Source organism: Dromaius novaehollandiae, unplaced genomic scaffold (genome assembly GCF_036370855.1).
Source record: "Dromaius novaehollandiae isolate bDroNov1 unplaced genomic scaffold, bDroNov1.hap1 HAP1_SCAFFOLD_27, whole genome shotgun sequence".
Classification (NCBI taxonomy): Eukaryota; Metazoa; Chordata; class Aves; order Casuariiformes; family Dromaiidae; genus Dromaius; species Dromaius novaehollandiae.
The window spans coordinates 3287260-3301025 of record NW_026991415.1 but is presented as its reverse complement, the minus strand read 5'-3'; the positions used below and the strand labels follow the sequence as shown (position 1 = coordinate 3301025).

Here is a 13766-nt window from a genome sequence, read left to right as displayed (position 1 = left end):
GAGGCAGGGACAGGCAGGCACAGAGGGGCACTCAGCAGTGTCTCCTCTCCTGCATGTCCAGCTGCCGAGGAAACGGCTCCTGCCCTGGACCCCACAGCCTTGAGAGCAGGGGGCTGTGCTGGCTGGCAGAGGAGAGGAGGTGCTGGAGTTGATGGTTTCCTCTCACACTCTGACCATGACTCTGCTGCCTGGAGCCGTCCCTGCGGGCAGCTGTTTCTCTGTCCCCACGTCTCTCCCCTGCCAGTGCTCACAGACCCCATCCCACCCGCTGGGTGCTCAGCTCTGCCCTGCAGAAACCTCCCAGGGGCAGGACACTGCCCAGGGCACCTCCGTGGTTGCAGGTGCTCCGGAGCAGGGGAGACAAACCTTGGTGAGGCTGGAAAGGTGCTGCTGGCTCTGTGTGTAGGCTTCAGGGTGGATGGAGGCATTTGCTGAGTCCCTCCCAGAATGGCTTCTCTCTCAGTGTCACTGTTTTGGAGTATCGGTCCCCTGTCTAAACCTGACAGATTCAATTCCATTTCACCCCACTCAAACAGAAAATAACTGAAAGCAGAGGCTCATGACAGCTCCTTCCCTTCCATGTATCCGCTGCTTTGACCATCCTTTTGAAAAGGCCCCTCCAGGAATGTCCTGGGAGTGAGCCAGAGCTGAGAGCAGTCCTGACCCACGCAGCTCCCTCTTGACAGGACCTGCCCTGTGGGGGTCTCTCCTCCTACGCAGTGCTTCTCCCCGCAGTGCCATGGTGAGCTCCCTGGGCAGGCTGAGTGCTGATCCTTGCAGGTGGCAGAGTCACTGCCCTGGGCATGCAGCACCCTGAGGCGCAGGGACACTGCTGTGAGTCACAGCCCTGCTCAGACTGGGTGCACATCCCAGCTTCACAGCCCTGCAGTGTCCCTGGAAGAAGGTAGCAGGATGCCTTGTCCTGTGATGGTGTGTCAGGGAATCCCTGCTCTGAAGCATCTCCCCCTCCTCCTTTGCACTGGAGGAACCGGGAGAGCAATTCAGAGGATGGGCTGGGTTCAGAAGATCCCTCCAGGAACCTCAGTAGTATCACCCTGCAGCCAGAGACTTACCGTGACAAGGGCTGTGAAGAGTTTTCCCACAAGCAGCTCTCCTCTGTCCTCCCACTCCACACTGCCTCTCACTTCTCTCTGCCTTCCCTCATCTCATGTCAGCAGCAGCAGGCAGTGCCCGCAGCCCCGTGGCTCTTTGCAGAGGAGCTGCTCCTGCACACAGCTGTGTCTGGGCAGTGCTGCCAGGTTGCCATGAGCTCCCTCCATCCCAGGAGCCTGGCCCCACTCAGGAGCAGAGTCCAGCTGAAGGCCTCAGTTTCTCTGTCCCTTGTGCTCCCTCCTCCTGGGAAATGTTCCCTGATGTAAAGCAAAATATTCGACTTTGGTCCCTCCCGAAACAATACAGAGAGACCAGCTACAGCATTGTCACTTGTTTCATCAGAGGATGACTATCTATGAGAGATGGAAATTTCCCACCCTGGAAATCCATATTCCCATCTCTTAACTAGGCAGGACACCTAGACAGGGACAAGAAGGAAGCTCATTTTCCCATGGTTCAGGTGATGATTCAAATGAGTCAGTCTGGGCATCTCATGCCCATTTAGAAGCCCCTGGGATGCAGTGCGATCCAGCTAACTCCCATGAACTCCACAAACACACAGGAGGTGGGATTCCCCTTGCCAAAACTGAAGTGAGCACAACGGAGGTGTCTGCCTGGGAGCTCCTTGTCTAAGCTCCCATTACGATCACTGGAGATGGAGGGTGGGAGTCAGTTGCTCTCACACAAACACCTGGTGACAGTTTAAGAGACAGAGGTGGTCCAGGCATGTGCCACTGTCTGCTTGCTCTGGTGGAGCGACTATGAGACTGTTAAAGAATATTGGACTGGGGCTGTCTAGAGGTAGCCGCTTAGCACAACTTCTATAAAGCTTATTTAGCATGAGGAGCTAAATTTGCTGCAGCCTTAGGCTGCACTCGGAGAACATGAGGAACTTTCACCTCGTTCAGTAAAAGAGGCCTCAGGGCTGGTTCCAGCTGGAAAGAGAAGGGAGTTCCAAGCAGTCTGCATTCCTGTGCCTCACACTCCGAAAGGGAGGCTGTCAAGGCTTTCAAATAAGAGCAGTGCAGGGCTTCAGGACCTTGAGGGACAAAGCCTTAGCTCACTGCTGGGGCAGTGTTAGTTGTTATGTTCTGGAACTATCTCCTCTGGACCTGGAGAGACAATGATAGGACACAATAGGGAATGGGCAGACCCCAGACCTGACTATTACTACTAGTCTGAACTACTGTGTAAGGAGTGGAGAACTTAGATTGGAAAGTTATAATTGCCCAGGAGTTTCTCTGTTTGGGTCCCTCTCCAGAGGCACCCAGCTCGAGCTGTCATTTGCTGCTGTACCACTTAGAGTAAATGAGTTTGTGATACTCTGTGTCTGAGACTCTGCTTTGGGAAACCTGGGGTCAGAGGCCGTCTTTAACACTGCTCCTCACCTGCCGGCAGTGCAGCTCATGGGAAAGGCAGAGCCTGTCTCTGTGCCAGGGGTCTTTCCATTCATGGAGTTGCAGAGGAGTTTTGGTGGGATCAGACCCCCAGAGGTCTCCAGTCCAACCTCCCACGCACAGCAGGGCTGCTTAGAGCCCTACGCTCTTGTCTGTGATCTCTGAACTGCACCTGACCCCGGTTACCATCCCCAAACATGCTCTCCTCCTCTTGTGCAGGCACTGCGGGACGGCACCTCTCGTTGGTGGGTCACTGCCCTGCCTGCCTTGCCGGCACCCTCGGCTCCCAGCTCCCCTTCCCACACGCAGCAGCCCAGCTCTTGCTGCTCCCAGCACTCCAGTGCTCTGTAGCAGGAACCTGTTCACAAGCGGTGCTTAGACACTCAAGCTGTGATACAGAAACACCTGCTTTCATAACTACACATTAAAAAGCACATCCCAAGTGGCTGCTCTCACTTTTTCATCTGGCTAAGACTCCGTGTGCAGCGTCACCCGGGTGGGGGGGGTCCAAATCCAGAGCACTCCTTGCTCCTTTAAATGGGATGTCAGGCAAGAGTTGCTGCTGTGCCTACATGGCTGACGTTTTTACTTACAACCTTCTCTGGGATCTGCTTGGGTCCCAGCTTCCCTTGCCAAGGCTTTCCTGACCGTAGTCAGACACAGGCCCGAGGCAGAGATGGGGAGCTGGGTCAGCAGGATGGGGACAGGGTCAGGTCAGCACCCAAGAGGTGCAGGGCCGGGCACAGACATGTCCACAGTGTAGTTCAGGCACAGCCCAAGGAGAAGGGCAGCAGCTCCCTGGCAAGGGGATGAGGCCCTACAATGAGGCCGCTCAGTCTCTGTCTCCCCTGCTCTTGTGCCCAGCAGATCCCCCTCCCTGTCTGCCTGCAGCCCCTCCATGCCCACCCCGCTGCCCAGCACAGCACCAGAGCCCTGGCCCTGCAGCCCCTCCAGCAGCTCCTGCTGCCCCAGAGACAGAGCAGCCTGCCCCGAACTGGTGCACAGAGAAACCTGGTTCTCCTTCTCATTTCCTCTCTCTGAATGCTGCCCTGCTTTCCTCCTGGGACATCCCTGCTCCCCAGAGAGCCTTTCCCCACGTCAGTGTGTCCATGCTGGCCTGGCCATTCCTGCACCTCTGCCCTGTGCTCCCCACAGGGCCTCAGGCTGGTGGTGCTGCTCTGCAGAGTGAGCAGCTGTGGGGCCACAGGGTGACTCCTGACTCAGCTCTGGCCATGCTGGTCAGGGCAGGAAACAGACCCAGCTGGACAGGGATCACCACCAGTGATACTCCTGACACGTGTCTGCGCTCATGGGTGGTGCTCAGAGTGACCCCAGGGCACTTGCAAGGGCAGGAGATGTGTTTGGGTGGGCACCAGCTCCAGCCTGTGGTGTTTCACTGAGGGTGCAGGAATCACTCTCCAGTGCCCCTTCCCTGGGCCTCCTGGGTCCCCACTGCCTCTCCTGCAATTGCAGAGCCCTCGTTTCCCCCTGCATCCCTGGATTTAGTGCTCTACCTTCTGGTTGCTCCACTGTGAATCACCTCTTATTTGGCAAGGCTCCACTCCCTGCCCACCCCAGGCACACGCTGTCCCTGGAGATCCCCTGGGCTCTCCTGGGGGCTCAGATTCCCCTCCAGAAGGATGGGCATCTCTCATTGGCACTGTCACCTGTGGGACAGCCCCAGGCAGGCAATTCAGAGACCATTGCCCATCTCCACTGGTCACTGACAGATGAACCCTGAATCCAGCCCTCAGTCCCTAATGGACCAGCCAGGGACTCTGAGCTCTTCTTCTGGCTCCCATGGAGTTCACAAGCAGAAGAACAGGCCCTTTTGTGGTGCAATCCCTTGGGTGTATTTTTGGCTCCCTCTTCTGAAGAAAGGCCAGACTTCAGGCACGTCACAGGGGAGATGCTCTTTTATTACGGAAATGTTATTCTGGAGGCCAGGTCTGGCATAAGGGTGCCCATTGCCTGCTCCTGCCTGTACTTACAGGACCCATGCACATGGATACACAACCCAACCACCACCAGGTTATGAGAACTCCTGGGCCATATACACACATGACAGCACAACAGAACAGTGTGGAAATGAGAAGAAACCTTGAAAAAAGAAAGTCTCACTGCTGTGTCGATGTATCTCCAGGAAAGCTGCAGCCCCCAAACAAAGGCTGCAGCAGGGCAATGGCTGCTGTGGCAGAGGGGAAGGTACTGTCCCCACAAGCTGTTGCATGACTCTCCTCCCCTTCACTCCTGCTCTGCTTTGAGTGTTGGAGCTTTGTAAAGGAAAGGGACCAGCCTGCAGTGACACCTGGCTGCCACCCTCGCAGGAGAGAGGTGTGAGATCACACCCTGACTGTGCTCAGAGGAGCCGAGCTCTCCTAATGGACATGGGACCCATGGTCTGCCCCTGCCAGTACTCATCCGAGCCTGACTCTGTGCCCCTGAGCTCCCTTGGCGTCAGTGCTGAAAGAGACACTGCAAAGGGAAACTCTCCTCATTGCCCTGGGGGCATCCGAGGGAGCTCAGACTAGCAGGCTCTGAGGTTCCCCCTTCTCTGCTGATGAAGGGGGAAGCCTGGCTTCCTGCTTCAATATGGTCTCTGGGCCAGATTCGGGAGAGGGATTACTGAGGAGAAGCAGGAAGAACCCAACTGTTTTCCTTCCAAAATGAGTAGAATATAGAAAAGTAAGACAAAAAGAAATGAACAATTCATAGCCTTGCACAAAAATACCCTGGGAATGATGAGATGATGCAAATGGGATAGTTATTGGTGCTGACATTGTACCAGCTGAATCATTTTCCTCAGTGCATCCTTGAGCTCCTTGTTCCTCATGCTATAGATGAGCGGGTTCAGTGTTGGAGGCACCATCGAATACAGAACAGTCACCACCAGATCCAGGGATGGAGAGGAGAGGGATGGGGGCTTCAGGTAGGCAAATGTGAGTGTGCCGACAAACAGGGAGACCACAGCCAGATGCGGGAGGCACATGGAAAAGGCTTTGTGCCGGCCCTGCTCAGAGGGGATCCTCAGCACCGCAGTGAAGATCCACACGTAGGACAGCACAATGAAAACGAAACAACCAAAGATTAAAAAAACACTAACCACAATAAGTCCAGCTTCCCTGAGGTAGGCGTCTGCACAGGAGAGCTTGAGGATCTGGGGAATTTCACAGAAGAACTGCTCCACTGTGTTGCCTTGGCAGAGTGGTATTGAAAATGTGTTAGCAGTGTGCAGGAGAGCATAGAGAAAACCAGTGCCCCAGGCAGCTGATGCCATTTGGACACAAGCTCTGTTGCCCATGATGGTCCTGTAATGCAGAGGTTTGCAGATGGCAATAAAGCGGTCATAGGCCATGACAGTAAGAAGAATATACTCTACTGTGAACAAGAAGACAACCAGGAAGACCTGGGCAGCACATCCCAAGTAGGAAATGGCCCTGGTGTCCCACAGAGAATTGGCCATGGATTTGGGGACAGTGGTGGAGGTGGTGCCTAGGTCCAGAACAGAGAGACTGAGGAGGAAGAAGTACATGGGGGTGTGGAGATGGTGGTCACTGGCTATGGCTGTGATGATGAGGCCGTTGCCTAGGAGGGCAGCCAGGTAGACACCCAGGAAGAGCGAGAAGTGCAAGAGCTGCAGCTCCCGTGAGTCCGCAAATGCCCGGAGGAGGAACTCATTGAAGGAGCTGCTGTTGGACATTTGCTCCTTAAGGGCACAGGGGGATTTTCTGAGGAAGAAGAGACATTGGCAAGTTAGGATGGACTTTTCTGAGCAAAGCTTTCTCATATAACCCTCCCAAGCACACACACATTACCTCTCCCCATCTCAGCAGCACCCTCCTTGACCTCCATGGCTTGAGCTCTGGTTTGTGCTGGCTGGGTTTGCCGTGAGGGGCAGCGGCCTCTGCCCATGGGCTCCAGAGGAGTCAGCCCTGACCTACAGCACTGCGTACATGGGAACAGCAGTGAGTAAGATTTATATTCCCAGTTCTGGACAGATTTAATCCACTCATAATGTTGAAAGGATTTCAGCATCTTCACTCCCAGTTCCAAATAATGTGTGTTCAGGAATAGTTTAAGGCTTATTGTGTTTTTTTTTTCTTTCGCTGACCCTGTTACACCAGAGGAGAATTCTTAGAGGTAGAAATTGCTGCTGCACTCAGAGGGATCAGCTGTGATTCCAGAGAGCCAAAAGGATTCACTCTGGCTTTAGTGCAGAGGCGGGAGAGCTGGCCTGTCCATCTGCCTTGTTCCCAGCTGCCCTGTGCTGACACCTCGGAGGTGGAGGACTATTGCACTCGTGTTACCCGAAAAAGAAACGACATCACAGAGAGCAGAGGAATCCACTTCCAAAGTGCCCATCAGCACTCTTCCTGAGGGTGTGTGAAAGAGGTCTCAGCCCTCCCCTTCTAGCCAGCAACACATCAGGCTTCTTCCAGCTGCCCACATCCAGCCTCCCAGCAGCATATCCGTGGCCTCAGTATCTAGGTGGCTTCTCCCTGGGGCACCTAGATAACGCCCAGCTGCAATGGGAGAGCTGGGCCCTTCTGGAGGGCAGCTGCAGCCCAGCCAGACACCCCAGGGAAAAGGCAGAATGTCCTAAGGATGGGGTGTCCTGACGAGAGAGCTGGCTCATTCCAGCCCCCCACACTGCACTGCCCAGAGCCCCACAGGCTAGAGGGGCACTTGGGCACCTCACTGTCAAGGACACATCTGCATGGCAGGACATGCAGGGTCAGTGTTGTCTGAACTGCATCAGAAACCCCCCTGCCCAGAGAGTCCAAGCAGAAGGACAAGGGCAGCATGGGCAGGTGGGAAACATGGAGCAATACCATGACTTTTGTGCCCAGGGAGGCAGGGACAGGCAGGCACAGAGGGGCACTCAGGAGTGTCTCCTCTCCTGCATGTCCAGCTGCCGAGGAAACGACTCCTGCCCTGGACCCCACAGCCTTGAGAGCAGAGGGCTGTGCTGGCTGGCAGAGGAGAGGAGGTGCTGGAGCTGAGAGTTTCCTCTCACACTCTGACCATGACTCTGCTGCCTGGAGCCGTCCCTGCAGGGAGCTGTTTCTCTGTCCCCACGTCTCTCCCCTGCCAGTGCTCACAGACCCCATCCCACCCGCTGGGTGCTCAGCTCTGCCCTGCAGAAACCTCCCGGGGGCAGGACACTGCCCAGGGCACCTCCGTGGTTGCAGGTGCTCCGGAGCAGGGGAGACAAACCTTGGTGAGGCTGGAAAGGTGCTGCTGGCTCTGTGTGTAGGCTTCAGGGTGGATGAAGGCATTTGCTGAGTGCCTCCCACACCTGCTCCTCTCTCAATGTCACTGTCTTGGAGCCTCCATCCCCTGTCTAAACCCGACAGGTCCAATCCGATTTCACTCCACCCAAAGACAATCAGACTGAAAGCACAGACTCATGACAGCTCCTTCTCTTTCATGTTTCCCCTGCCTTGACCTGCCTTTTGAAAAGGCCCCTCCAGAAATGTCCTGGCAGTGAGCTGGAGCTTGGAGCAGTCCTCACCCACACAGCTCCCTCTTGACAGGACCTGCCCTGCTGGGTTCTCTCCTCCCACCCACAGCTTCTCCCCACAGTGCTGTGTGGAGCTCCCTGGGCAGGCTGAGTGCTGACCCTTGCAGGCAGCAGAGTCACTGCTGCAGGCACACAGCACCCTGGGGTGCAGAGAAACTGCTGTGAATTACAGCCCATGCAGACCTGTGTGCACACCCCAGCTTCACAGCCCTGCAGCAACCCTGTGAGAAGATAACAGGATGCCCTGTCCTTGTGATGGTGTGGCAGGGAATTCCTGCTCTAAAGTATGTCCCCCTCCCCTGCAATGGAGAAACTGGGAGAGTGATCCTTAAAAATCCAGTTGTGTGACTGGACAGGTTTCAAGACCTTGCCAGGAACCTCAGTAGCACTGCCCTGCAGACAGAGACTTACCATGCAAAGGGCTGTGAAGATTTCTCACACAAGGAGCTCTCCTCTGTCCTCCCACTCCACACTGCCTTGCGCTTCTGTCTTCTCTCAGCTCCTGTCAGCAGCAGCAGGCAGTGCCCGCAGCCCTGCTGCTCCTTGCAGAGGAGCTGCTCCTGCACACAGCTGTGTCTGGGCAGTGCTGCCAGGTTGCCATGAGCTCCCTCCATCCCAGGAGCCTGACCCCACTCAGGAGCAGAGGCCCAGCTGAAGGCCTGAATTTCTCTGTCCCTTGTGCTCCCTACTCCTGGGAAATGTTCACTGAGGTTAACCAAAATAATCACTGATGCTCACTCTCTAAACAGTGTAGAGAGAGTGTTTCCAGCATTGCACTTTGTTTCATCAGAGGATGGTTATTCGCAAGAGGTGGAAATGTCCCACTCAGGAAGCCCCTATCCCCATCTCTTAGCTAGGCAGGACACCTGGATGGGGACAAAAGCAGAGCTAGTTTTCCCATTGTTTAGGTATTGTTTCAGATGAGTCAGTTTGGGCTTCTCAGGCTGCTTTAGACGGCCCTTGGCTGGCGCAGGATTCAGATCCTTCCCGTGAGCTCCACAAAAAACACACTGAGGGTGGAATTCCCCTTGCCCAGGCAGAAGTGAGCACAGCATGGATGTCTGCATGCAATATCTTGGTCTAAGCTCCCATTATAATCCCTGGAGATGGAGGGTGGGAGTCAGGTGCTCACACACAAACACCTGGTGACATTGGAAGAGACAGAGGTGGTCCAAGGCATGTGCCAGTGTCTGCTTGCTCTGATGGAGCAAGTGTGAGACCTACATCCTTCTAGAGCATGAGTTGGGGGCTAAGCGGGGAATTGCCTTGGCCACTGAAATGGTAATAGATGTCCTCTGCTACCAGAGCTCCACTCACTAAGAAGCTGAGACACATGCAGATCCCAACATTGCAAACAGTTGATGCCATCCAGTGCAGGCACTTGATTCAGTGACACAGCAATAGGCCTGCAGGGCCATGTCGGATGCCTGGGGTGTCCAGCACAACCACGTGTCTCTAGCAGATACACCATGGGAGCTACAGGAAAACCATGCCCCTTTGGAGTGGTTGCTGGGCAAGTGCCCCAGGGCATCTCAGATTTACTACCAGTGCTCAAACAACTGGATCCCACCACTGCCTTTAGGCCAAGTCCATCCCATCTACAGCCAGGCATGCTTCATAAATGGGAGAGACACGTCACACCAAGGTCTCCGCTCTAGTCTCTGAACCCCTAAAACCTTCTAGCTTTCCTCCTCCTGAACCTCTTCTCACCCCCAGATGATATGACCAGGAACTGGGCTAATGATGACCTCAGAGTGGCCAAATCACAGGCTGCTCAGGGCCAGAGACTTCTTCAGTGGCTCCTTTTCCTTCCTGCAGATCAGTTCACCTCTGCCACAGGACCCAGGGTGCTACAAATCAGCTCAGGCAGCAAACCCCTCTCCTGCCATTTCAGCACAGCCCAGCTCTGTTTCTCCCTGGCCTTGGGCACTGCATGGTTTGCCCTCTTAGTGGGAACCTCCTTTCACCATTACATTGCCACCTGCTATCTATGCCAGCATGTCTGTGCTCTGAAGTGGGGCCATTGCACACATGGTGTCCTTGGCTCTTGGTAACAGGTTTCACGAGTACAAATCTGTTCCCTGTGCCACAGCTGAGGCTCTGCAACCCAAAGACACACAAGTGCATGCAGGCTGGGGCACAGAGTGGAGCAGATGGAGATGCACAAGCTGTCACAGGACTGAAACAAGGTTGGAATAACTGAGATGCAGTGGGACAGCTCGCATGACTGGAGGGCTGTGATGGCAGGGTACAAGCTCTGCAGGCAAGACGGTTAGGGAAGATGAGCAGGGGGGATGCCCTTGGTGTGAAGGGACAGCTCAGATGTATGGACCTCTTGCATGGGATGGACAAACGTTTGGGTGAGAGCTTGTGCGTGAGCATCAGAGTAGAGGTGACGTTGTGATGAGAGTTACAGACCACCCAACGAGGGGGAGGAGGTGGAGGAGGTGGATACAGTCTCCCTTAAGCAACCTGAGGAATTCAGTGGGTCACAAGGCCTGGTTCTTATGGGGGAGACTTTAATCTCCCTGACATTCATTGGAAGGCAAACACCAGGGTGCAAGCAGTCCAGGAGGTTTCTGGAGGGTGTCAGGGACATCTTCTAAGCACAGCTCCCTGATGGGCCAAGAAGGGTGATGCTCACCTGGACCTGGTTCACACACACAGGGAAGCACTGATCAGGCCTGTGATAATCTGTGGAAACCTTGGCCGCAGTGACTATGAAACAGTGGAGTCCTGGCTTGTGAGGGCAGTGAGGAAGGACAATAGCAGTGTACAGACTCCAGCCTTCAGAGGAGCAGTTTTGGGTCTCTCCAGGGGACTGCTGGGGGATCCCATTGGAGGCAGCCATGAAGGGCAATGGAACTCAGGAAAGCCAGCAGGTCCTTTAGGACAGCAGCCACCAAGCACAACGATGGTCCCTACTGATACTCAGTAAAACTAGTAGACATCTTGGGAGACCAGCTTGGCTAAACAGGATACTATTGTCCACCAAAGTAGGGATGATGTTAGGGAAATCAGAGCTCCCAGAGGATAGACACTTGCAGGGGATGTCAAGGGCATGAAGAAGAGCTGCTACTACTCCAGTAATGGAGAAAGACACCTGGGCTCACTGCTGCATGGTGCAGGGGCTCTAATAATAGCAGATTCAGATAGGTCTGAGGAGCTCAGTGCCTTCTTGGCTTCAGTCTGCACCCACAAGGTCTCCTGGGCTGCTGTGCCTCGAGTCAGGGCTCCAGAGAAGAAAAACAGCCAGCAGTGGATGAGCATTGAGTGAGGGATTGCTTGCAAGAGCTAAATCAATACAAGTCTCTGGGTTTAGACGGCTTGCATCTAAGGACTTTGAGAGAGCTGTCTGCTGTCTTTACAAGGCCACTGCTTATCACTTTGAAAGGCTGTGGAGATCGGGGAGGTCCCAATGACCAGAAAAAGGAATATGTTGTCCCATCTTCAATAATGGCCACAAGGACCACCCAGGGAGCTGCAGGCCCTTCAGCCTCACTTTGGTGGCGACTGTGTCATGCAGCCAGTCCTCTCAGATCACATTTCTGGGCACATGAAGAATGTGCCTGGGAGCAGTCAGCATGGATTTAGTGAAGGTAAATCATGCCTGCACAAGCTGATTGCCTTCTGTGATCAAAGACACGTGATTGTGCAGGAGCAGAAAGTACTGGACGTCATTTACCATGATTTTAGCAAGGTGTTGGACACTGTTCTGCATGAATATTCTTGAATACAAGTAAGGCTTCACGATAAGATGAGTGGAGAACTAGGTGGGTAAAAAGCTGGTTGGATGATAGAGCTCAGAGGGTTTTTTTTGAATGAGTCATTCTTTACCAGGAAGCCAGGTAAAGGTGGAGTATGCAGGGTCTACACTGGACCTGTCTATTCTGACAGGTTCATCAGTGACCTGCAGCATGCAACTCTCATCACATTTGTAAATGACATCTAATCAGGAGGAAGAGGCAAGAAGATTGGGCTAGAGACCTCCTGAGGTGCCTTCCACCCTGAAGGAGTCCATGATTCTTCCCACTCTCGATATTCTCTTGTTGGTGCCTGGGAATAGGAGTCTGTGACTGCTTGAAGGGTGGTTTCAGAGATGATGGAGCTTTTCTTGGTAGTGCGAAACAGCATGAGAAGGAGAAAAAGCCACAAAGAGCAGCTTGTGGGGCTTAGATGTGACATTAGGAAAAGAAAATATCACTCGTAGGGCAGTGCTGTGGTGCTATAGGATACACAGAGGGAGTCTGTGTTCAGCCCCTGGCTCTGTGTTTCAAGGAAAAGCAAGTGAGGACAGGAGGACATCAGGAGAGGTCAGGAGATCCCGGGGTGAGTGCAAGCTTAGGAAGCAGGTTGGTTGTCTACTGTCTGCAAGGAAACATGCACAGGCGTGGGAAAGCATAGGACAGCCTGAGGTTAAGATGGCGGAGGGCACTGCCAGGGTTGAAAGCTCCCAACACAGCCAGGTCTTTGTCCTCTTGGCTATGGCTGGTGTCTCTGCCACCAAGGCCCACAAGAAGACACCATTCCTTACAGCACTGTGGTCTTGCTGCCTCCTTGTCCCTTGGGAGACCAAGAGGTGCCATATCATGGTCCTTTGCTTGTCATTGTGCATCCCCACCCACACACTGCCCCCAGAAAGAGCCCTGAGCAATGCATGATGGAACGGATCACCCTACCCAGGGGCTGGGTGTCAGTGCCTGGCTGCTCTGCTTGATAACACACATCAAGGTTGACTGGGCATCACAGCCACCTGCACGTTGCCTTTGCCTACCTGCAATCAGAGCCCCCAACTTTCTGCTCTAATCAGCCCTCCAGGAGACTTTGTTGATAATGGCCCTCAGTGGGACCTGTTAACGCTCCAAGAAACTTGGGATTTGCTTCTGACTTTAACATCTTGAGAGGTTTGTTCACTCTTTTCTCAGCATCTACAGTTCAGGGGCGCAGCACCAAATGCACTCGAGGGGTCATTAAAAACCCTCTAAGGAGCCATGCCTCTTTCCATAATTTTCTTCAGTTCTTCAAGTCTTGTGTGGCTAATTAGAAAGTTTTCAGCTGTGTATTGAAATTAGGCAGATTTCAATGAGCACCTGAAAAAGAAAGATGTCTGCTTCTGAAGCTTTCTTTATTCTTCAGTTCTCAGAATAAGCGATACCCACATTCTCCAATTCAGACTGATCCACTGGGTCTCCTAATTAAGTCTGGACATGTAGGACAAGCAGTATTTTTGATAGGAGACATGTATGGACAACCTTCCTCCCCAGCTCCCCAGCCCTGCCAGTTCCCTCATCAGCCACTGGGGACTTAGATCACTGGTTAAAATCTAAGCTTTTTCCTCTCAAGTCTGTAGCTGAATGTTACAGCTCATGTGCACCAATTCCCACTTGCTTTCCTTAGAGAACTAGCAGCAAAGAGACACAGAAGGATTTGTCTTAATTGTGATGAAACAACAATAAAATCTGAAACTGTTTCATGAAAGATAAAAGACACTCCTCAACTGTATGTTAACTCCAAGCTGCCTCCAGTGAGCTCCACTGCCCACAAGACATAAACTTCCTTGAAATGTTTTCGACAGATAGTTTAGAAGGGATAGACAAGAAACAGAACAAAGGAGCTGGCTAAAGAGACAATGAAACTGCTGAAGGATGAGGCAAGCTTCAGACTGCCAGAAGCTCAGAGCAGCAACTGGAAAGTTGAGAGGTATCTGAATGATAAAGAGCAAGGAGAGGAGG

General features: G+C 53.5%; 1 protein-coding gene across 1 annotated transcript; it reads right to left on the bottom strand.

Moving 5' to 3' along the window:
• Nucleotides 1-5274: 5274 nt before the first annotated feature.
• Nucleotides 5275-6210, bottom strand: LOC135326312 (olfactory receptor 14A16-like). Its single transcript, XM_064504192.1, has one exon. It carries the CDS (start codon nt 6208-6210, stop codon nt 5275-5277), a length of 936 nt encoding a protein of 311 aa, XP_064360262.1.
• Nucleotides 6211-13766: the final 7556 nt, after the last annotated feature.